Source organism: Typopeltis vanoorti, chromosome 3 (genome assembly GCF_054136105.1).
Source record: "Typopeltis vanoorti isolate ZY-2024b chromosome 3, IOZ_Tvanoo_1.0, whole genome shotgun sequence".
NCBI lineage: Eukaryota > Metazoa > Arthropoda > Arachnida > Uropygi > Thelyphonidae > Typopeltis > Typopeltis vanoorti.
This window is the reverse complement of record NC_143551.1, coordinates 58,282,107-58,307,500: the sequence shown is the minus strand read 5'-3', so window position 1 is coordinate 58,307,500 and position 25,394 is coordinate 58,282,107. Positions and strand designations below refer to the sequence as shown.

General features: G+C 36.7%; 1 protein-coding gene across 1 annotated transcript in view; it reads left to right on the top strand.

Annotated features, from left to right (window-relative positions):
- Positions 1-25,394, top strand: part of LOC150108176 (transforming growth factor-beta-induced protein ig-h3-like) — a 327,473-nt gene that overhangs the window by 29,289 nt on the left and 272,790 nt on the right. The window contains exon 2 of the mRNA XM_090390423.1: positions 6,354-6,743. Coding sequence (XP_090246549.1) covers positions 6,354-6,743 — 390 coding nt within the window. The remainder of the gene's footprint in view (positions 1-6,353; positions 6,744-25,394) is intronic.

Here is a 25,394-nt window from a genome sequence, read left to right as displayed (position 1 = left end):
GTGATAACTGTATTTCGCTGATAGCAGCAACTATTTCTGATTTATTTTCAAAATTACAAAACAACGATTCAGCAGCTTCAAGAAATACATTTTTTTTTTTTTTTAAATTGCACCATCACTAATGGGTTTCTCATGTTTGGCAAGAATATGGCTCACTCTTAACGATGCAGTTGTTGCTGTCTCTGAGTTCGATATTATTTTAATGAAACATAACTGCTGTGATGACAAACTTTTCTTCGATTCTTGAATTTTGAATCACTGTTACGTGGATACGCCGTTTCATAGCTGCTGTGCACTGATTTAAAGTGTCGTTCCAAGTTCCCTTTTTTCGGCAGAGAAACACTTCCATTACAAATCAAACAACATTTGCCATAATAAAGAAATAATCATGTTCCTACTCTTGATGATAGTGATATGTCTTTGCTTTTTTCGTAGTAGTCATGATGGTACAATTTTAAATTATATTAAAACACTTTAAACTTCAAATTTTAAACTTGTAGCAGAGCACTAGCACAAAACAAACAACCGAGTTTGTACAGTCATCAAAGAACAAAAACCCAAAGTGGGCGTGTCTATGAGAGCTCATACATTTCCAAGTACACTCCACAACAAAAGTCTCATAGCGGGAAATTTAAACATTTTTAACTAATATTTGTAATTTTTCTATTGAAATTTTTGAAAATAAATTAAATTTAATATAATTGAATTATAAACTGGAATTATTGTAAAAAAATATTTATTTTAATTTTTTAATTAATGTAAATTTTAAATAGAACCATAATATAGATTATTATTTGATAAATAGGTTAATATTATTTATTTGCTTTATCGTATTCGGACTCATCTATATATTATTTTGAAAATTGAGACACATTAAATTTGCGATCGACCCCGAAGCATTATGCGATCTACCCATAGATCGCGATCGATGTTATTGACACCCCTGATATATAGTATAATATATTCACCTTCAACTATCCATAACGAAAAAAAGATCGTGTTTTTAATATATTTAGATTTATTAAACTCCTTAGCTTAGCTTTTTGCCAACAAAAAACAAATAAAAAATGCATTAATTGTCAAAATGCTAAGCTAACTCATTCACTTTAGCTTTAAAGAAATATAAAAAATAAGTGAGCATCTTAGAACGAGAATATGTTTGCTTCAAAATAGATCCCACTTTCATATATATCAAACATTTGATCACAAAGCCCATATGAAATCATAAACGTGCTTGAAACTACCTTCTAAGAGAGTTACAAAACACCTGAAATTAAATAAGATATATTGGTTGACCTTCTGCTATTGTGAAACTAACCATTCGCCTTCTTCTTCTTAGATGAAACTGAGCTAGTCTTTCACTTTCTGAACTATCTAAAGTCCGCCAGTGTAAACAGATCTTTTTCATAGCTAACTGGTTCATTTCCAAAATTGCCTGTTGCACGTTTTATAACTCCCTTTATATTACTGAAACAAGTCGGCAGGGCATGCTATGTTGTTTGCAGTATTGCTTCTGGTACTAAATTTCTGATGGACTTTAACAAAATAATTTATATTCCTCGTGATCATAGCACCGTGAATTTGTCCAGAAGTGCAATCTTTCTTTTCAACCTGTACTTGGATCACGTGATATATTAATACTTAGTGTCACTTAGTGTCAATTTTCATAACGTTACATAAAACAATATTTTCTGTTTCGAGTCAAATAACTTTTTTGTAAGAAAAAGAAAGCAAGCAAACTATTATTTGGTTGGTTTTGATTTGCAACCAAAAGAATTTCACTTTAGTAGTTCTTTATTCTTTTCTTTTACGTATATCGGTGACAATCTTCATTTTTTTGTTTTTGTTTTTGTTTTAACAGGCTCAATTCATGAAGAACTTGTTAGATGGTTAGGCCAATTTGTACTGAAGTTATTGATCAGATATTAGTTACGAACTCCTAATCGTATCAAAATATCACAGTACACTTACTGAGAGTAAGTGTACTGAACAGTGGCGTAGCTAGGCGGAGGGGGGGGGGGCGATCCGTCCCCGGCGACACTTTTCACGTGACATACAATTTTATTTATCGACGATTCTTTTATTTATGTTAACTTAGTAATGTTTATTACTTAATTAATAATTAGTTTTTAACAACTATACTTACAACTAAAATAAACATAAACATAGTGTTTTAATTTATTTCCCTATACGTCGTTTTGACTTTTTGTAGTATTTTTGGTGTGTATTGAGAGGGGGGCGGCAAAAGCTCTAGCTACGCCACTGGTAGTGAATGAAGCTTTTGATATTATCCGTGTGGCTGTTTGTGTAGTTAAGGGAGAGTTGATATTGGTCATTAGAAGGTTAAGAAGAAAAGTAGATAAAATATCTTTATTAAAACAAGTTACTTGGATAAAAAATAAAATAAAAATCCGCATGGCTTTTCTGAAAGATTCATTACCATAATCCGACACAAGTCGATTTTTAAAAAAATTTCTTGTGATTTAAGCTAGTCACGAGTTAATTTTCTTTTAGTTATGCAGGATATCAAAAGGGTGAGGAACATCTTGGATTTGTATAGTATAACTTTAGATTCATGACTACTTTTTCTAACTTTTCTTAATAAACAAAAATCTGAAAAAGCCAAATAATACTGAGAGAAAGTGCATTATTTATTTCACGCTCAATATTCTGTTTAAACTTCCCATCTTATTATGACTGGATGAATAGCCCGCGTTATTGTCGTATAGCACTTGTACAAAAATACAAGCTAGAATACACGCATGACATACATATTTAGAATAGTCTTTGGACGCGTAAAAGATAACAGAAGAAGAGTGAAGAAGACATAATCAAGAACTTTATGAACTTTCTACTTGATAAAGTTCTTGATTATGTCGAGCAGGGGCGGCTTGTGCATAGGCACTGAAGAGCTGCAGCACTCCCAATTTTTCTCGATATATAAATATATTTATTAATTTATTTATATTTGCTTGTAATATTTAATTTTTTTCATCAACAATCCTATACCATTCTCTTATTTTGTATAAAAAATAAAAATCCATCTTGTAGCACTTAGGAGGGCGAAGGATGCTAGCAGCACTGTGTTTACCACAGTGTCATATTGCTACGCGGGCAAGCATATGCGTCATAGTGAGATGCAAGCTATTAGCGTACTGCGGCACTGTTCGTCGTGCAGTTCCACTGTTGTTTATATGAAGTTTGCGCCAGTAGTAGAGTGTTCGTAGTGCTTATTGTGTTTACTCCGTCTCTTTAAATATTTGGACATTACAATTAAAGACATAACGTTTGTTATAGTTTTTATTTTAGAACATTGTTGGGGTTATTGACAATTATGACCTCAGAATTTTTAAGTAATTTTGAATTATACCAAACTGTATAATTTTATCGATAATAAACAATATTTTTTCATGTTTAATTTTTTTTTAATTTTTACCATAATTTTGATATTTTATCCAAACACGTATACACTGTACTTACAGTGTGTATGTATATTTCGAAAGTTGCACCTCCCCCCCCCCCCCACACACACACAATTTCAAGCCACGAGCCGCCACTGATGTCGAGAAAACAACTTAGAGAGGGATCACTGTGACGTTGGGAGAATAACATCCAAACAAGACGTAGCTGTGATGAAAATTCTGGATTGGACTGGAAGAACTCAGGAATAATAGAGTTGGAAAAGATAGTGCTTGAAGCAAAGAACCTCACAATTTTATTAAGTTGGTTGAGTTGTTCGCCATTTATTTGAATGTTACAATTGCAATTTTAGCATTAAAAATGGCGAAGTGAAATAAACGCGAATGTGTCAAGTTCTGCTTCAGAATAGGAAAAATTTCCACAGAAACCTTTGAACTGTTAAACTTGCGGTTAGAATGGAAATAATAAGCAGAATTCAAACAGTCAGTTGCTCTTTCCCTGTTCAAAAATCCTTTGATTCAGCGTAACTTTGAGGACGTCTGCTAATGAGAAAAAATGAAAGCATTCTTAACGTGTATGAATTTTGGCTGCAAATAGCACGACTGTCATTCTTCGAGAGATCAAACCTCTTGGGATCCCCCCCCCCTCTAAAATCATTATACGTGTCGAACTCAAAACACAGGTCTTCTGGTGAGGTGGTTATCTGGAATTATGAGCAAGCAACTAAAGCTATGAGACCTTAGTTGCTTGTAATTACACTAAAAAGGAATATATATATATGAACAAATAAATGATAAAAAGGGAGTGCAAATGATTATAAAGAAATAATAACGAATATAAGAAGTTACTGAGTTTACAAGAAGTTGCTCGTATTCGTTTCAGTTATATTATCATTAGGAAGCGATGAACTAAAAGGAGGATTGTGAGACGTATGTGGTAAGTTATATAGCGTCATCGTCATGATACTAGTAACTGATGGATATGTGTGAAATCTCCTCTGGAATCCGCGAGCGTGAATAGCATTTACCTAGTCTTAAATAATAAATAAATAAATCCACTAATGTCTTTTAATTTCCCAAACTGAGTAGGCAAGGCCATTTAACACTAAGCTTTCAATATTATAGAATGTCATATCTCATTAATTATTATCAAGGATGAATTCTCCATGCTTACTGCGTAAGCTCATTACTTGAGAAAGAAGTAATATTTATTTGTTAATAAATGCATGCATTTATAAGCATTCCATTTAGGCTCTTATTTTTGTAGACAGAAGACGTCTTAAGCTTGCGCGACAATAATTGAGCTTCGAGTTGTGTATCGAAGGCCGATGCTTGCTCGTCTAGTCAAAGCTACCTTGGCTTGCTCGGTTGTGTGAGCTTCCAGGTCCTCCCTACATCACTGTGATTTCATGCGCGCGCATATCCATTTCCGCTCCTTTCACATCGTCTTAAACACAGGCCATACGCAGTGAAAGTAGCTCTAGCCAGTGAGCTTCAGCCAATACAAGTGTGCGTGTTGCTTGGGAAAATTAAGTGACAACCAACTTTTTATGACGATGTTATTGACTAGTTCATAAAGAAGAACCGTAGGGTACAATTTGCATTCAAGTAGCTAAATTGAAAAAAGATAGAATATCATTTGTAAAATAAATGTTGTATTTGTATGATTAAATGTAGTAAGTACATACATTTCTAAATATATAGTTTTAAATGGTCATTAATTCATTATTCCGCTAATCAGACTTCAATCACACCTCTCACTCCCTGAATGATAACAAGAGCAAGCGTGAATTTCAAGACCAGCATTCGCCCCTAATTATTATTCGAGCAGTAAACATATGTGTGAAATCTAGGTGCATTTTATTAATAACATTTATGTCAAAATAACATAATGATAAACTAGTAAATCATATTTTTTTCCCCAAATAAAAGTCAAGTTTTCTGGCAGTAAAATATAAACATCTACTATTGTTTTAGAAGGACTGAGTGAAGAGAGGATTTATAACTACAAATTTCATTTTATGATGTAAAAGCTAAACTATGTAACATATTTGTAGACAAAGATAACGTTTTTCTTTCGATCTTCAAAATTAAAAGAAAAAAAAATAAAGAAGAAAACAGAAAAGATGAGAAGTTGGTTTGATAAGTTTGAAGTTGAACTGTGTATGGATAACATATGGATTGACAAGCAGATGATAATAGCGGCTGTGATGAACTAAATTTAAAAAAAAAATTTTTTTTGGAATTTAAATTTACTCATTAGACATTTATAAACTGTACAGTGAGTGAATTTCTTTCATTCTCTTATTTTTGCATTAAAAAATCTACGCTTCCTAATGTGAAGTGTAGATTTTTTTTCTTATTCTAAGCTTATTTTAAGCCTTTCTTTCACTGGTTCTCAAGTTAGTTGATTTTTGAAAGATATGTTTTCTTACGAGAAACTGGGAATTTTCATTTCGTAAATTCACTAAAATCTACCGTGCAACTCACACTACTTCCAGATAATAATATTTAGTGTTAGGATTAGAGACCAAGAAATGGCGGGTTGTCCACCATACCCTCCTCCCCTATGCCAATTACAGTAGCTGTGAGTCTTAGACCAGCTTTTTATGATTGGCTAAGAGTAGAGCTTGGCTGCTACCTGTCTCCAAACGTTACGACTGAGTATCCTTGGCTACTCCCTATGACGAATAAAAGGCAATAGCAGATTTTTGCATTACCATAGCGTTTAGATTATTAATAACATCAGTGAAAATAAATAAATCAAAGTTATCCTGTTTTCAAAACGAAATCCCTTTTATCTTGTTTAATGTTGAAAGTTTTGCATATTAAATTATTATTCTGGTAAATAAATATATATATTTTTGAAAGCCTGTCATGCTAATCTGTGACTGTGTTTATTTTTCTTCCTCTTTCTCTTTCTATCTTCTCTAGATTTCGAGAAATTGGAAAAAAAGTAAAAGAACTAAACCCGTTCGGCAGTGATTCATTATTTACAACCAAAGGAGGACATCGTACTAAAGGGGGACATAGCAGAGACTCTGGATTTTTCTCTGGTCCATTCCTAGGCAAAGATATGGACACAATAATGTCGGAATCCGAAAGCTTCGACTCCGACGGCTTTGACTCAGGATCAATAGAGGTTTCACATCGTCACAAGGGAGACGGTTTCGGTAGTAGTTATTCATCAAAATCATCCGTCTCATCATTTGATCCATCATCAATGATGGTTTTCGATAAATACAAATCCTCTGGCGGAGGCCACGTTCATAAAGGACATTTTCACAGAAGAACATATGGTGGATCTGGTCCATGGTGGAAAGGGTAAGTGCTTTTATATTTATATAGTTCTTTACTAGGAATATTTAGATTTTAAGGACACCTCCTCATTCACTCCAAGGTAGATAATGAAAAATATCTAATAACTAAATGCAATGAATGCAGAGCATGCATTGTCTTATGTTAGGTTACTCTCCTCTCAACTTCACTTCATATGAGGTTCAATGGCCCGCCACAGCCAAGTAATACGACTTCTTAGAAATCTACTTATGATGGACATCTACTACATCTGTAAATTGCGTGTGTTCTTCCTGCTTGTATCTCGTTTTTCTTTTTGCTGGATGAAAACAGAGTTATTGGGTAGAAACTCTAAAGGAAAAAGCTGTGGTATTTCTTGATAAATAATAAAAATTTTATTTATTTATTTATTGCAAACTAAGACGATTTTATTATATCATGCTCATCAAAGAATTCCTTATGATATTTTTGGCCTGAGACTCAGTAGCTCAGTCGGTATAGACGAAACCCTAGAAAGACCTAGGTTCGATTCCTTCCATGACGCGAAGAACCATTATCAGGTCTTTTCGACTAAAGGTGAGATCATCTCATACTGAGGTGGCTCCATATGAGAGCCACCTCAGTATGAGAGCGGCTGAGGGTTTTCTTCCAGGAAAACTCCGGATTTTCATTCCTCGAACCAGGCAAACCTATCCCGTTCACACACGCCCCCCCACACACACATGATATACTTACGGTAGAGCAAGGAAGGCAAAGAGAAATCACCTTGTACCATAATCAATATTCTCTAGTACGTGTGAATAACATATTGCTATCCTACGAGCCATAAGGTTGATAACACCAACAACATTTTTGGCCTTATTAGCCAACTGCTGTTTGTGTTTCAGTTTGGTTACGCTTATCTGGTGAGTCACATTCCTCGCCTGCCCTTTCTACTCCTCATGCAACTGATTATTACCATTCATTTTACGTTCCTTCCATAATGCCTTCTTTCAGATTTTATGCGCCTCTTCGTTCATTCATTTCACACTTATCGATTAATCTCTTGACCTGGAATACATTAAGACTTGACTCTGCCATATATTCTTGAGTGGAGTCTAAACAGCACTGGACTTCATGAGCATATCATAATTAACGGCATTACACTTCCACATACATCCCTTCTTCCAAGAAGACCTTATTTGGCTGGCCACTGTCAAAAATGATCAAATCATGATCACTCTCACCAAATGGAGGGAAATTCTGCACTTCATTTATAATAATATCATTTGATGAGATGATCAAATTTAATACCCCCTGATTGCCTTGGGGCTCTGTTATGTACTGCCTAAAGTAGTTGTCTCTCTAGAAATTCATTCTTATCACCTCAAGATATTATCTCTTAATTCTAAATCTGTATTACTATAATAAAATCATCCTTTTTATTTGCTAGAGTAATTTCGCTATACATTTTCTCCTCACTGCTCTGCACATTACTAGGTCTATACCAACATCCAGCTAAATATTTCCCCCTGTCCACCTTTGCCTCACACCATACTGTCTCAAAACCACTGCCAATATTTGCTACTTGTATCTCGGTTAGATGAGAATCAGTTCTGTGCTACCATCAATATACTTCCCTCCCTGCTCATCCAACCACGTGTCACTCATTCTGTTAGTTTCTGGGCGAATGAACTCGATCAGTGCACCGATTTCGTTTCTCTTATTTCAGATACTTTTCGCATTTGTATACCAACATGATAATTCATATTTTGGGTCGATAACAAGTCCTTCAGACACCACTTCTCAGATGTGATTCCGTCATAGTTCTTTCTTTCCATTCCTATCATCACCCACCTAACCCTTTCGCAGATACAAATGCTCTCTTCATATCCCCCAAAACATCTTGCTCCTCTGTTTTCTATTCACACAATCATTTCTGCATCCAGATCCATACTTTTTAGCAGTGTCTTATCTTTCACTCTCGTTTCCCCGTCTGTCTCTCTTGCGCTTCTATTCTCCCATACTCCTTACTTACACTACTCACCTCTCCATTTGCAAGCACCTCCTTCAATCTCTGTTACCCTTTTGTTACTCTTTTGACTTCTTCAGATGGTTATAAGAGAGAGAGAGAGAGAGAGAGAGAGTAATGACTCCAATATTCATTGGAGTCATTACTCTCTCTTCCAGCAACAGCTTCTCGATTTAAATGCAGTCAACCTCCATTATATAGTTTCATTTGTTTTTGGAAATCATGATACATATTTCAAAAACTGCACATATTTCTCCCAATAAAATTCCTATTCACTATCCACACTCACATTCCCCTTGTTGCCAACAAATCTTTCATTCCTACTGCCACTACCACTATTTTGCTTGCTCACTTCTCATATGGAATGCATCAGTGATTTTGTTCATTCTATCTCAAGGAAAGCAAACCCAATTAATCGTCTCATTCACCACATATCTGATAATTGAATATTCATGCAGAGCCATTCGTTCGTTACCTCTTTCACACACTCATCTTTTATTTCATTCTTCCTCACTCGTGTACACATAGCTATGATTCTTCTCATTTTACTTCGCATACATTTTATCTTGCTTCTCCCTTTACTAATTTCATATCTTGAATCATATCTTGAATCATTTTCTCGCTTTTGGAAGACCACTGCTGATAGAGCAATAAATAATTTTCGTTAGGACATGAAGTGTGTCACATTTTAAACAGTTTAAAGCTTATTTCTCCACATCTAATCATAATATCTTGATTTTATTTTTCTCTCTTGATATGTATTAGTCCTATGTTCTTCTCCCATATCGAAGAAAGAAAGAAAGAAAAGCTGTCTCTGGATATACATAAGTTGGCCATGGCGTTACAGCAGTCAGAATTATTTGTATGCAGCAGACTAACTCAGTATGCGCTCTTCTTTCACAGTTCATTCATAATTCAGTATGATTTATAGTTCGGTGTGATGACTATTATTTTAAATTAAGAGACCTACTGCCACTACCACTATTTTGCTTGCTCACTTCTCATATGGAATGCATCAGTGATTTTGTTCATTCTATCTCAAGGAAAGCAAACCCAATTAATCGTCTCATTCATATATATATATATCATATATATATAATTCATATATATATATATATATATATATATATATATATATATATATATATATATTAAATCCTGAAACGTAGTTCAAGTCTAAAGGTGGTGCAACACCAGGGCAACTAATTGTAAAGTTAGGTAAAGCTCTGATCACTATTCTTAGTATTTTCCATAATGTAAAGCACATCTCACTAAGAGATGTATACTGCAATACATTATGGGTGGGGTCACTACCCAGACCGGTTTCAACCTTTTTTGAGGTCTCCTCAGTGAGTAGCTAGACCCTAAATACCTTACTAAAAACCTTTTAGTAATAAAAAGTTTTATTAATAAAAGGTTTTTAGTAATAAAACTAAAATTTATTACCAAGGTTTTATTACTAAAAACTTTGGTATTTAGGGTCTAGCTACTCACTGAGGAGACCTCAAAAAAAGGTTGAAACCGGTCTGGGTAGTGACCCCACCCATAATGCATTGCAGTATACATCTCTTAGTGAGATGTGCTTTACATTATGGAAAATACTAAGAATAGTGATCAGAGCTTTAACCACCTTTACAATGAGTTGCCCTGGTGTTACACCACCTTTAGACTTGAACTACGTTTCAGGCGCAAACTTACACTGTTTGCTTATTTAGGATTAGGAGTAAAATAACCAAGTTTATAAAATTACTTGGTAACCCTAATATATAACTAATTCTTCAGGGAACTACTGTTTGGCTATGCTATGTAGATGATCTGTTCTCTATTTGGCTGCATGGCTTGGACACACTCCACAACTTCCTATCACACCTAAACAATCAACACCCAAGGATCCAGTTCGCCTTGGAAAAAGAAAACAATAACAATCTCCTTTTCCTAGACACTCTGATTACAGGCCAGCCTGATGGATCCCTGGCTTTCTCTGTTTACAGAAAACCTACACATACATTCACCAGCAATCACCCCCCCCTCCCAACAATATGGGATTATAAAAACCCTATATAACAGGGCAAAATTAATCAGTTCAGATAACAATGCCGTTACCACTGAACTTAACCATATTCTTAACACCTTTGTAGTCAATGGCTACAACCCCCATAAAATCCAAAAAATATTAAAACCAGTTAACCTCAACCCTCCTTCTCCCCCCCCCTTCATAACAGGGACTACTCTAAATCTATCACTATTCCTTTTATTCGGGGTACTTCTGAAAAGCTAACAAAAATCCTAAAAAAATATGAGTTGACAACTTGTTATAAACCATATAAGAAACTGGCATCTGTTATCTGCTCCTCCAAGGACCAGCTACTTCCCCTAGACCTACCTGGAGTAAACCAGGTCCCTTGTAGTTGCAAACTGTCTTACTACGGCCAAACAGGCAGGAGAGCTAATATCAGGATATCTGAACATAAAGATTATATCCGTTTCCACCAATACAGCCATCAGGACTGGCTGACCATGCTTTGGACAACCGCCACAACATACGCTTGAAGAACGCTACCTTACTACACCGCAGCAAGTGTACATATGAGAGATTATTCCTGGAATCAGCCTCAGCTCTAAAAAACTCCCCAAACTCCAACAAATTTGGATGCATGAGACTGCCCAAAATATGGGGAGCTTGCATTCTAAGAACATCAGCCCAACAGCCAAGACTACTACACAATTTAGCTCACTAGGTGGCACCTTTTAGGATTCTAGGATGACCGACTTTAGTTGTTATCTTCAGCCATATTTGTTCAATGTTAGTGCCTGCGTGCACATTTTATGTTCCCTGAAGATGGTAATGTAACATTACCGATTTATAGGAAGTATTAATTAAAGTTTTTTAATTAATATAACAGTATACGTTGTCTTTCCCTAAAAATTGGCAGTTACTTTTCCACATTAAATCGAAATCCATTATGTTTGCCCATACTCTCAGCCTATTTGAATCATCCTGTAAACTTTCTACATCACCTTGATTACCCTACCCAACTTTGCATCATCAGCAAAAACTGGACTATCTCTCTTCAAATTATTTCTATATCATTTATGTACAAATTAAACAGTGGTCCAAGTACAGTGTTCTTTAGTACTCCACTGGTCACCTGCCTTCTCCTGGATTCTGTGCCTCCATTTTCGGTATCTGTCCATCAGCCACCCTTTTATCCATATCACCAACTTCATATACATCCTCATTTGTTGCAGTTTTCATAGCAGTTTCCATGCGGTATCCTGTCAAACGCCATTGCAAAGTCCAGCAGTATCATCGTGCAGCCATTCCTTGTATCCAACTCAGTTGTCAGTCTCTTATAAAAAGTTAGTGGATGACGTCATGACCTACCCTTCACAAAGCTATGTTGATCCTCATAAAGAATCATATTGTTATCCATCCATTCCTGACCTCTCTTTTTGACCAACGTTTTCAATACTTTTATGAACACTCCTGAGATTCAGATTAGTCTATAATTTGTTACACACTTAGATCCACCTTTTTGAAAAGGAATTATTTTGCCATTCTCACACTCCCTTGGGACTTTGCTTTGCCAGAGTTGAGATTTAAATTAAAGAGCATAGTCAAAGGCATCGCCAGTTCCTCTGTACATTCTCTTAAAACGCGAGCCGATATCCTACTCAATCCCATAGCTGTATTTGCATTCAGATTTTGCAACATCCTAACTCATCAACTTTTGTTCTCACACCGTCCCTGTACCCTCTGTGATAATAATATCTTCACTTGAATGACATACCCTTGCAAAATGATTACTCAGTAGCCCAACAATTTCATCTGCCTCTGTCTCCTTTCTACCATCTACACTCATTAAAGTTAGCCTTCGATTATTATTCTTTATCTTACTTGCCAAATAAGGCAAAACTCTTTGTGATTTCCCTTCGCCTGCTCGCAAATTTCTTCTCATAATCTGATTTTGCCTTTCTTTCTATACTGGTCAGGTTTCCTTCCTGATCCTTGTACTGTTCATGAATTCACCTTTTTTTATGACATACCTTCCCCAACATTTTTTTTTAAGCTCATGCTTAATGATACTGTTCATCCATTTAACTCCTACCCGATTTATCCTCTTGACCTTGGGTAAACAGTGTGATATTGCTTCTTCCAGATATCCCCTTAACTATCACCCCATGAACAGTGAACATCCTTCTCTTGCAGATATTTATGTATCATAATCACCTGCCTTTTAATTTTACATATACCCCTTCTTAAATGAAATGTCCACATATTTTTGTGGACATTTCGATGATTGTAATGCAACCCCTCCCGCTTCATAGGACGTGAAAGAAGTGCTACAATGCACAGGATAACTTTGCGTAAAGTCTACTGCTCCATAAATTAGTTCAGTTGTGAAATACTTCGAGCGCAAGAGTTTGCTGACGCTGGAATAAAATACGAGTGTGGTCTGAAAAGTTCTCGGCCTAACAGTGATGCTCCAGCGCCATTATCCCGTCCCTGTAGTGGTTCTCAGTAAGATCTGCAAAATACCCCTCTATAGCTGCAATCTTGATTCGAAGAAAAACGCTGACCAGCGAGGAAGAGTTTTAGTTTTGGGAACTGATAGAAGTAAGAGGGAGCCAAATCTGGAGAATAAGGTGGATGTCCAATAATTCATAATGCAGATCCCTTAATTTTTCCATTGCCAAAACACCTTTGTGGGCAGGTGCATTGTCCTGATGAAAATTGATTTTTTTCTCCTGCAAACCGGGTCTTTTCTCACGAATTTTTTCGTCTAGTCTGGTTAAAAGATCGGAATAATATTCCCTGGTTATTGTTTTACCCTTTTCAAGTTATTAATAAACAAAATGCTTTTTTGCTGATGGAATCGTCTTTTTTGGCACTGAACAACTAGCTTCTGTCCACTGTTTTGACTGCTGTTTGGATTCTGGTGTGTAATGGTGAATCCAAGTCTCATCCATAGCAATAAATCGATGCACAAAATCAGTTTTATTCTTGTTAAAACGCTCCAAGCACTGTTCAGAGATTTTCATGTGAGTACGTTTTTGATCTGCTGTGAGCAAGCCGGCACCCATCTTGCGCAAAGCTTTTTCATTTGCAATTCTTCGTGCAAAATGTATCCTACAGGTTCTTATGAAATGCCTATAGTCTCAACAATTTAATGCACTTTGACTCGCCGGTCATCCAATACCGTATCGTGCACTTGATCAATGATTTGTGGTGTTGTTACACATTTTGGACGTCCTTCAATATGCATCATCTTCAAGGCTGGTACGGCTACGTTTAAACTCGGCAGCCCATTTCTTAACTGTCGAAAACGAAGGAGAGGCGTGCCCATAAACTTTTATGAACTTCGAATGAATTTCTTTTCTCGTTAAACCTTCTTTTACAAATAATTTTATAAACGCACGATACTCAATTTTATCCATTTCAAAGGATATAGACAACACTTTTGCTTCAGACAGATGTATAAAACAAACTACTTGATAGAATGACTTGCAGCTTCATGGATGCTTATGACAGATGTACCAACTTAGAAAAAAAAATCTTGCTGATAGTGTTGCCATCTATGGCCGAGGCCGAGAACCTTTCAGACCACCTTCGTAATGTAAACAAGAATATAGTTTATTGTCAAAAATTATATTCATTTATGTTAGTTTTAATTATATTGAATTTATTTCTAGATGCTTAGGAACATGTATTTGAAGTTTATTTGGCATCATCTCGAATATACGTCTTATTATATTAAGCAAGGTTTGAGACAGCTTAAATGAATGCTGAAGTGAAATAAAAAAAAGCATCAGCAGGCAACTGCAGAAGTAAGAAATGTGTATTAATCTGAAATCAGCTCAGGGGCGCGCTGGCAATATGTGCAATGTGTGCGACGCACACTGGTGCCAGGATAGGAAAGGTGCCAAAAGATTTCAGGCAAGGAGGAAATACTTTAAAAAAATATTATTCCTTAATTATATCAAAATAAATTACATTTTTGTTTAAATTTTAATTATATAAAATATAATTTAAATTTAAATTATATTTTATATAATTTAAATTTAAATTATATAAAATACAAAAATGTAATTTATTTTGATATAATTAAGGAATAATGAGATTTTTTTATATAGGAGAGCCTGTGTAGCTCAGTAGAAGTGGCGTTTGCACTCTACGGCGCTTGACCGCACGACGAAAGGCGTTCGAATCTAGTCGCCGACTAGAGGAACTTTTTCTAAGCCTTTTCTCGACCAGTTCCCGAGTTAGTCGATCTCTGGCACGGGATAGTGGGTTTTTTCTCCCGAAAACTCTGGTTTTTCATCCCGTAAACTCAAGAAAATCGGCCGTCGAACGCACTCTATTTTTAGACATAAAAAATATCATGTTAGGGTTAGGCACCACGAGATGACGACACTTGCTAGCCGCCTTCTTCACTGCATACCGATTAATTAGTGATAGCCTTGGGCCAGCTATCTCTGATTGGCTACCCATGGAGATTGAACTGCCTACTCAGTCTCCAAAAGTTAGATAGGGCTAAACAACCTCACCCACTCCCTATATACGGGAACAAATAGGCGTTAGCTGATTTTTTATTTTATTTTTTTATATTTTATAGATTTGTCTTAAACAAATTATTTATAATCACTTATTTGTTATTATTCTTTAAGTTCTTATTTTATTCTGATCCTAGTTCTAACAAGTAGTTTAGTGTAAACAAGTAAAAACTTGAGCTAGCGTGAGCTTACTGTTTACAGGATGACGAGCGTTTGAATTTGTTTAATCTTGTTCAAACTCGCATTTGCTCTAAACATATATAAGAAAATCTGCTGCAGTTTTTAACTTTATTCTATATTCTGCTGTTATCAGCAGAATATAGGCAACATCTTGCAATGTACCTGAATCGTCATGAGAAAAATTTAAATCATTTGAACAATTACAAAAAATGTACAGAATTAATTACATCCTTAAAAAATAAAACTTGTATTGATCATTTGCAACAAACAGTTTTAGATAATGAAAGGAAACGTTGGTATGAAGTTATGAAAATAATACTTTTTGTAGTACAGTTTTCAGGCAAACAAAATCTAGCTCTTCGTGGTAAAAGTAATAAACTTTACGATCGCAACAGTGGCAATTTTTTAAAATGCATTGAGATGTTAGAAAAGTTTGATCCTTTTATATCGGAACACACGCGACGTGTAGCTAATGATCCTGACTTTAAATATATGCCCTCCTATTTAGGAGATAAAATTCAAAATGAAATACTCACTTTATTGGCATCAAATATTAAAAAGAACGATTTTATAAAGTGGTTTTTTTTTTATTGGGGGGGGGGGTATAGGGGGTGCCAACTAAAGTTTTTGCACACAGGCGCCGAACGCTACTGGCGCACCCCTGAATCAGCTAGCAGAGATAATTTTCATAACGACGTGTCAAAAATTGTAGTTAGTGGTTACATTTTTATTGACATTGACCCAGTATTTCAATTGGCATCACGTTCTTGTTTATATAAACTTCACCTAGTTCAATAAACTGTCTGCTAAGGAATTTGGGTCAAATTGAAATATAAACTTTTGCTTGTGTACAAATATTAAACTACATGTACAGCTTAGTCCTACTTGAAATTTCATAAACTCTTTAATAGTCGACTGATACAGATATATAATGTTTATCAGTCAAGAATTCGCTTAGCGAAGTCTTGAGTGGAAAAACGGATTCGTTATACAAGATTTTAAGAGAGCTCAAATATTTTTAGTTATTGCGTAGAACAACATATACTGCTTGAGTACTTATTAAATTGAATATTATTGCATTAAATGTTTCAATGTGTAATAGACAAAATACCTGTTGTTAAACAATGAGCAAACTTTAATTATCCTACCAATGAGCATTTAAAAATGTTTGTTAATTATTTTTTAATCAATACTTCACAGACCTGCACTAATGTCATGCTTATTTTTGAAGTAAAATACAGTTAAAATTGAGTAAACCAAGATGCACACAATAACTAATCAATAATCATCAGTAAAATTTGTTTCGTGAAAGTGTGTTCTACTGCCGGCCATCACTTTATTTATAACTCACTACTGTTATGACATCATATTGTGTGTAGATCTGGGCTGTCCAAAGCACTGCCTGCGGGCCGCATGCGAGCCGAGATGCTATTTTGTGCGGTCCGCCTGTGGGTTTTGATTTTCCCGAGCGAAAAATTAAAATAATAATTTGAATCGAATGCGTACTAGATATTTTAATTCTATCACGAATCGATTAACTCGACGTAGATAATTTTATTTGGTGTTTTTACATCACTATATACCCACCTGTTTTTCAAATATTAATTATGTCAAAGAAGGGTTCTTACACTGTTTTGTTTTTTATTACTATTACAATTATTACGGGCAACTCCAGAGAGTCATTAGACTCATCAGGGGAGGCCCCAAATCATATTCATCACAACTATTCGACATTCATACAGTATCTATCATATCTCGCCTTAAACTCATTCACTGTCACAGCATCCACCACAGACTGAGGGAGCGCATTCCACTCATTCACTACTCTAAAAGTAAAGAACCCAGCTCTAACACCTTTACTAACCACACTTTTGCCCAGTTTCCATGGATGTCCCCTAGTCCTCCCACAACCAGCCCTGTTCTCAAAAATATCTTCTGAATTAATTTTATAGAAACCCTTCAGTAATTTGAATGTCTCAATCATATCTCCCCTCCTCCGCCTATCAACCAATTTCTGCAACCCACAAATCCTCAACCTGTTCTCATAAGGTTCATTCCACAGACCTGGTATCATCTTGGTCACTCGCCTCTGGATCCTCTCCACCTCCTCCCGATCAAGAACAAACCAAGAACAAACTTCCTCCAGACCAAGAACAAATCTGAGCACAGTAGTCGAGATGGGGTCTTATCAAGGCTCGATACAGAGGAAAAATAACCTGCTTGTCTCTGCATGTCAACGTATTCTTCAGCAACCAAGTAATTTGATGAGCTGATTTGGCCACTTTTGCAATGTGTCCCCTAAATTTCAATTCCTTATCCACCAACACTCCTAAATCTCGTGCCTCATTAATTTCCTGGAGCACGGTTCCACCAATGCAGTAAACTGCTGCCAATCTTTTCACCCCAAAATGCATAACCTTACATTTTCCCACATTAAATTGACATCCATTCCCCTTAGCCCAGACCTCCAATCTATCCAAATCATCCTGCAAAATTTTGACGTCATCTGCATTCACTATTGCCCTACCCAACTTTGCATCATCCGCAAACAAATGAACTGTTCCTCTCAGATCCTTTCCTATATCATTCATGAACAAATTAAACAGCAGTGGTCCAAGAACAGATCCTTGTGGCACACCACTAGTCACAGGCCGTCTTGTGGACTTTACTCCCGAGTAAACCACTCTCTGATATCTCTCCATCAACCACCCTCCTATCCATCTCACCAACCCTATGTCCATTCCCATATGATGCAATTTACTGATTAGAATTCCATGTGGAATCCTGTCAAAGGCCTTGGCAAGGTCCAGTAGAATCACCGTAAACCCATTACCCTTATCCAGTTCAGCCGTCACTGTGTTATAATACGTGAGCAAGTTACTGAGGCATGACCTACCCTTCACAAAACCATGCTGTCCCCGATACAGTATCCCATTTTCATCTATCCAATCATGTATTTTCCTCTTGACTATTTTCTGTAAGACCTTGATAATGATTCCTGTTATGCTGATTGGCCGGTAATTTTCAACAGCAGCCTTTGAACCACCTTTGTGCAGCGGAACTATTTTCCCCTCTTTCCACCCCCTTGGGACTGACCCAGTCCTGAGGCTTAAATTAAACAAAATGGTCAAGGGCACTGACAATTCTTTAGCCGCTTCACGTACGACACGAGCTGGTATACCATTCAATCTCACAGATGTATTGACTCCTGTAATAGAGTAGTTACCTCTACTTCATTCATCACAATTTCAGTATAAGCTGTTGGTTCTTCCATTCCTGCAAAGTCGCCACCTGGATGATATACTCTTGCAAAGTGCTCGCTCAGTAATTCCACAATATCGACTGATTTGGTTACCTCCCTACCCTCAGCATTTTTTAAGATCATTCTACCATGAGCATTTTTCCTTTTACTTGCAACATATTGAAAAAACTGTTTGGGATTCTCTTTAGCCTGCGTGGCCAATTTCCTTTCGTAATCTGCTTTTGCTTTTCTTACCACCCTTGTTACCATCCTGGCCTGAGCTTTATACTGTTCCTGCGCCTGATGGTCACCCTTCTTAAATTCCTTCCACAATTGTTTCTTTTTTTGCAGCTCAAGCTTAATAGTGCTATTCATCCATTTAACCCCTACTTGATTTATTATTCGGACTCTTGGTATACAGTCAACCATTGCCTCCTGCAAACAGTTCTTAACCACCTCCCATGCACTATCAACATCCAGCCCTTGCAGTTTCACATGCCATGGCATTGAGCCAAGCACACACCTAAGCTTGTCATACTTTCCAGCCCGGTAATTCCACATGTACCCTGTCTTAATTGTAAATTCGACTCCTTTAGCCACCTCCCAAGTTATGACCTTATGGTCACTCTCACCAATTGGTGGCAACATGGTCATGTTCGTTACAGCCACATTCTCATTTGCAATTACTAGGTCCAGCACTCTCTTCCCCCTGGTATTTTCCACTACATGTTGCCGTAGATAGTTGTCCCTTAATAACCGCATAAAATCCAATTCCTTCCTCCCATGTGCCCTCTCCTCTTTCCAGTCAATGTTACCATAATTGAAATCACCCATAATAATTACCCTCCTTCCACTCATTTCTTCTATTTGCTTATGCATACTAACCCCACCATCTATTCCATTGTAAGTGCATAAGTGCATATAGCCAGACAAATTTAATAAAATTGGGTGCGCGGAAAAAATAAAGATTAATCTTCTAACGCCTTTTTTTTATTATTTCCCAAAGAGAAGAGCCGGTACTATTTAAGCTATAGTTTCTGAAAATCAGCAGACAGTTACTCTACATCCTTTGTTACGATCATCGAGAGTTTAATTAATTTCCTCAGACGTTTCAGGCAAACGATGACGAGAAAACGACAGACAGCTACCATCTCATAACGGATTAACCCAGGAATCGTCTTTAAAAAATAAAAAATAAAAATAAAAAAAGCCTTCGAAAATCTAATTGCAGATTCTACCTGTTATCACATGGGTTCCTAGCTAGTTTGCTAGTTTTACAGGATAATATAAGTAAAATAAAGTTACGATTTTTTGGATGAAAATCTCTGTTACCTTCATAATGAGGTAGAATTCACATCCTAGAATGTTGTCAATCCTAGACATTGCAGGAATGGAAGAACCAACGCTTATACTGGAATTGCGATGAATGAAGTAGAGGTAACTACTCTATTACAGAACCTCAATGTCAATACATCTGTGGGATTGGATGGTATACCAGCTCGTGTCGTACGTGAAGCGGCTAAAGAATTGTCAGTGCCCTTGACCATTATGTTTAATTTGAGCCTCTGGTCTGGGTCAGTCCCAAGGGGATGAAAAGAGGGGAGAAATAGTTCCGCTGCATGAAGGTGGGTCCAAGGCTGCTGTTGAAAATTACCGGCCAATCAGCATAACAGGAATCATTATCAAGGTCTTGGAGAAAATAGTGAAGAGGAAAATACAAGATTGGATAGAAGAAAATGGGATACTGTATCGGGGACAGCATGGTTTTGTGAAGGGTAGGTCATGCCTCAGTAACTTGCTCACGTATTATAACACAGTGACAGCTGAACTGGATAAGGGTAATGGGTTTACGGTGATTCTACTGGACCTTGCCAAGGCCTTTGACAGGATTCCACATGGAATTCTAATCAGTAAATTGCAGCATATGGGAATGGACATAGGGTTGGTGAGATGGATTAGGAGGGTGGTTGATGGAGAGATATCAGAGAGTGGTTTACTCAGGAGTAGAGTCCACAAGACGGCCTGTGACTAGTGGTGTGCCACAAGGATCTGTTCTTGGACCACTGCTGTTTAATTTGTTCATGAATGATATAGGAAAGGATCTGAGAGGAACAGTTCATTTGTTTACGGATGATGCAAAGTTGGGTAGGGCAATAGTGAATGCAGATGATGTCAAAATTTTGCAAGATGATTTGGATAGATTGGAGGTCTGGGCTAAGGAGAATGGATGTCAATTTAATGTGGCAAAATAAATGTAAGGTTATACATTTTGGGGTAAAAAGATTAGCATCAGTTTACTACATTGGTGGAACTGTATTCCAGGAAATTGATGAGGTTTAGGAGTGTTGGTGGATAAGGAGTCGAAGTTTAGGGGGCACATTGCAAAAGTGGCCAAATCAGCTCATCAAATCACTTGGTTGCTGAAGAATATGTTGACAAGCAGAGACAAGCAGGTTATTGTTCCTCTGTATATCGAGCCTTGATAAGACCCCATCTCGACTACTGTGCCCAGATTTGGTCACCTAGCTTTCTTTTTGATGGGAAGGAGGTTGAGAGGATCCAGAGGCGAGTGACCAAGATGATAGCGGGTCTGTGGAATGATTCTTATGAGAACAGGTTGAGGATTTGGGGGTTGCAGAAATTGGTTGATAGGCGGAGGAGGGGAGATATGATTGAGACATTCAAATTACTGAATGGTTTCTATAAAATTAATTCAGAAGATATTTTTGAGAACAGGAGTGGTTGTGGGAGGACTAGGGGACATCCATGGAAACTGGGCAAAAGTGTGGTTATCCATGCCCAGTTTCCATGGATGTCCCCTAGTCCTCCCACAATCCGTACTGCTGCGGTTGTGGGAGGACTAGGGGACATCCATGGAAACTGGGCAAAAGTGTGGTTATCCATCCCCAGTTTCCATGGATGTCCCCTAGTCCTCCCACAATCCGTACTGCTGTGGTTGTGGGAGGACTAGGGGACATCCATGGAAACTGGGCAAAAGTGTGGTTAGTAAGAGTGTTAGAGCTGGGTTCTTTAATTTTAGAGTGGTGAATTAGTGGAATCGGCTGCCAGAGTCTGTGGTGAATGCTGTGACAGTGAATGATTTTAAGGCGAGGTATGATAGATACTGTATGAATGTCGAATAGTTGTGATGAATATGATTTGGGGCCTCCCTCGATGAGTCTAATGACTCCCTGGAGTTGCCCGTATAATAATAATAATAATAATAGAAATGAAACGCACGCTAGTTTTTCCTAGCAAAGGCAACATGGATACAACTGGGCTACAAAGGCATTCTGGCATCATGTATATTATCATAGCGTTATTTATTATTATAGCATTATCGCTATATGGGAACTAGTATGTGAAATGATTGATAAAATTGGTTTAATCCATCTGATTGTTCTTATCTGTATTGCTGTAAGAATTTTAGGTAGCTATAATGAGCACCATCTCATCTCGATTTTAATTAAAACGGAGTATCTATAGTTCACAAAATAAGACAAAACGATTCAAAATCATAAGATATACAATAATATAACTATTTTGATTCTATAGTGCATAAACTAAAACAGACTTAGTGATTTCTTATGATGACGATTGCATAAATAAAGGTTGTTCAAACCGTACTGCTGTGAACTGATAGAAAGTAGAGAAGAAAGAAGAATTTAATTATATTATTTTTTAAAACTGGGAATTGCAAATTTTAAGAAATGCGAATGAAGTGGGGGGGGGGAGATGCTGTGAAGGATGGCTGTTGAGGAAAGAAATCTGTGAAGGAGGAAGAAATTTGTGTTATGTGAGTTTGGGGTTACATGTGTGTGTGTGTGTGTGTGTGTGTGTGTGGCGCGTGATCAGTGGAATGCTTCTATGTCCATTATGATAAACAGCAACCGTTAAAATATCAGATAGAAATGCTTGTAGTAGCAAAAGCCAATCATCAGTTTCAATGGGAGTGGTATGAACTGATGAGCGAGATTAATTAATCAAATCAGCTGAACTGCTGTCTTTTATTTGTAAAACACATTACTGAATAAAATAGCTTTTATGCAATAATAGTTTTCAATCGTTGAATATATATGTGTATGGTTAATAGTTGTTCAAAAAGGTAAAGTTATGAAGATCTAGTTTGTTGGATGTTGAAAAAGCACCACATAATATGTTATCATATACTGATGTCGAGATATTTCATTTGGAAATTGGAATAGTAGAGAAATTGAGTAGCAGAAAAATTGTTTTCAATGAAATAAGGTTGGACAGCGATATGTTAATTTTAAAATTAAAACAGTTATTAGATACCCTCTGAAGACTGGTTTGGTGTTCGATATTTGACACTGAAAAGTAATTATTTCTGTACAGGAAGATTTCTCAAATAATTACTTTTATTATTATTATTATTATTATTATTATTATTATTATTATTATTATTATTATTATTATTATTATTAAGAGAGAGACCTATAGGGAGTCAGAAACACATTCAGGGAGGGCACATAGTACACGCATTAGCTATCATACTTATTCTTGAATTCATTCGCACTGCTTGCACTCACAACATCTAATGGCAATTCATTCCAATCACGCACTACCCTAGGAGAGAAAAATCTAGCCCTCATCCCCTTCTAGCGGCATTCATTTTCAGCTTCCAAGGATGCCCTCTTGTCCTTTCTCTACCCTCATTAAATTAAAAAATTCCATCAATTGAATCCTGTATGATACTTTCAGAAGTTTGTAAGTCTCAATCATATCACTCCTCTTTCGCCTGTCTAGTGTCTGCAGTCTACAAATCAATCTGTATTCATAACCAGTATTCCACAATCCTGATATCATTTTTAACATCTTCTTTGTCAAAAGAGGAAAAATGACATCCTTATCTTTACATGTGAACGTTGGTTTCAGCATGCAATTATCTTTTAAGTTGTTGACAATCTTTGCCACATAACCACGATGAGTCTTTTGACTCCATGGAGGCCTGAATAATAATAATAATAACCTCTGAACTTCAACTTCCTATCTACTAACACTCCCTAGATCTCTAGCCTCATCAGCTTCTTCTAGAACAATTCCACCAATATAATACGACATTGGATATCTAATCACACCGAAGTGAATGAATTTACATTTACTGACATTGAACTGACATCCATTTACTCATATCCACAATTCCAGACTATTCAAATCATTTTGCAAGTACTGCATATCAGCAGCATTTCTGATTACCCTACCTATCTTTGTATCATCAGCAAAGAGCTGTATGTCGCTTGTCAAATTCTTCCCAATATCATTAATGTACAGATTGAATAAAAGTGGACCAAGCACTGATCCTTGTGGCACACCACTAGTTACCTTAAATCTTGCAGATTCACATCCCACATATACCACTTTTTGATCTGTCATTCAGCCATCCTCTTATCCACGATAATATTCCATAACCCAAACCCATATTCTCCAACTTAAGCAGCAGTCTACCATGCTGTATTCTCTCAAGAACCTTAGAAAATTCAAAACTATCATGGTGTGTCCATTCCATTTGTCTAATTCAGTGGTAACATCATTATAGAATGTGAGCAAGTTGCTAAAACATGACCTTCCCTTATTAAACCCGTGTTGCTCATTGCAAAGTAGAGATTCACTGTCAACCCATTTCTGAATGCGAGCCCTAATCAAATTTTCCAAAATCTTCACCACTCCTGAGATACTAATTGGGCGATAGTTGGATGTATCGGTTTTTGGACCACCCTTGTGCAATGGAATTACTATACATTCTTTCCACTCCTGCAGAATCTCCCCTGCTCTGAGACTCAAATTATACGAGCCTGGTCAAAAGAATAGCCAGTTCAGCTGAACACTCTTTTAGCACACGTGCTGATATCTCATCAGCTCCTATTGATGAATTCTTATTCAGTTTATGCAACAGCTCTAATACCTCGTCCTCATATACCTGAGTTTCTTCATCCAATGAAGAGGTAGCAGAGTGTGCTCAACGTCGCGTATACCAGGCTGATAGCTTTTAACAAAATGAGCACTCATTATTGAACAACTTCTCCTTCTTCTGTAACCCTCATGCTATCTGCATTTAGGAGTTATTCTTTCATATTCATTCTTTCTTTTACTTGCAGCATATCGATTGAATTATTGTGAGTGATCTTTAGCACGCAGAGCCAGTTTGTTTTCATACTCAGACTTCGCTTTCCGTGCAACAGTTGTGTCTATTCTAGACTTCTGCTTATAATTTTCATAACCGACATCATTCTTATGAACACGGCATTCCTTCCACATCATTCTTTTCTTACGAATCTCTTGCTTAATAAGATTACACATACATTTGACTCCTACGCTATTTATTCTTCGAACTCTCTGGATACATTTTGATATCGCATCGTTCAAGTATTTTTAAATGCTTCCATGCGCTGTCGATATTCTTCCCATCCAGCAACCGAACTTATTCTACTGAACTCAGTTTACCCCTCAGTTGTTAACTGAGGAGTAAACTGAGTTCAGTAGCTGATGGAATATCAGCACGTGTGCTAAAAGAGTGTTCAGCTGAACTGGCTATTCCTTTGACCAGGCTCGTATAATTTGAGTTTCAGAACAGGGAAGATTCTGCAGGAGTGGAAAGAATGTATAGTAATTCCATTGCACAAGGGTGGTCCAAAAACCGATATATCCAACTATCGCCCAATTAGTATCTCAG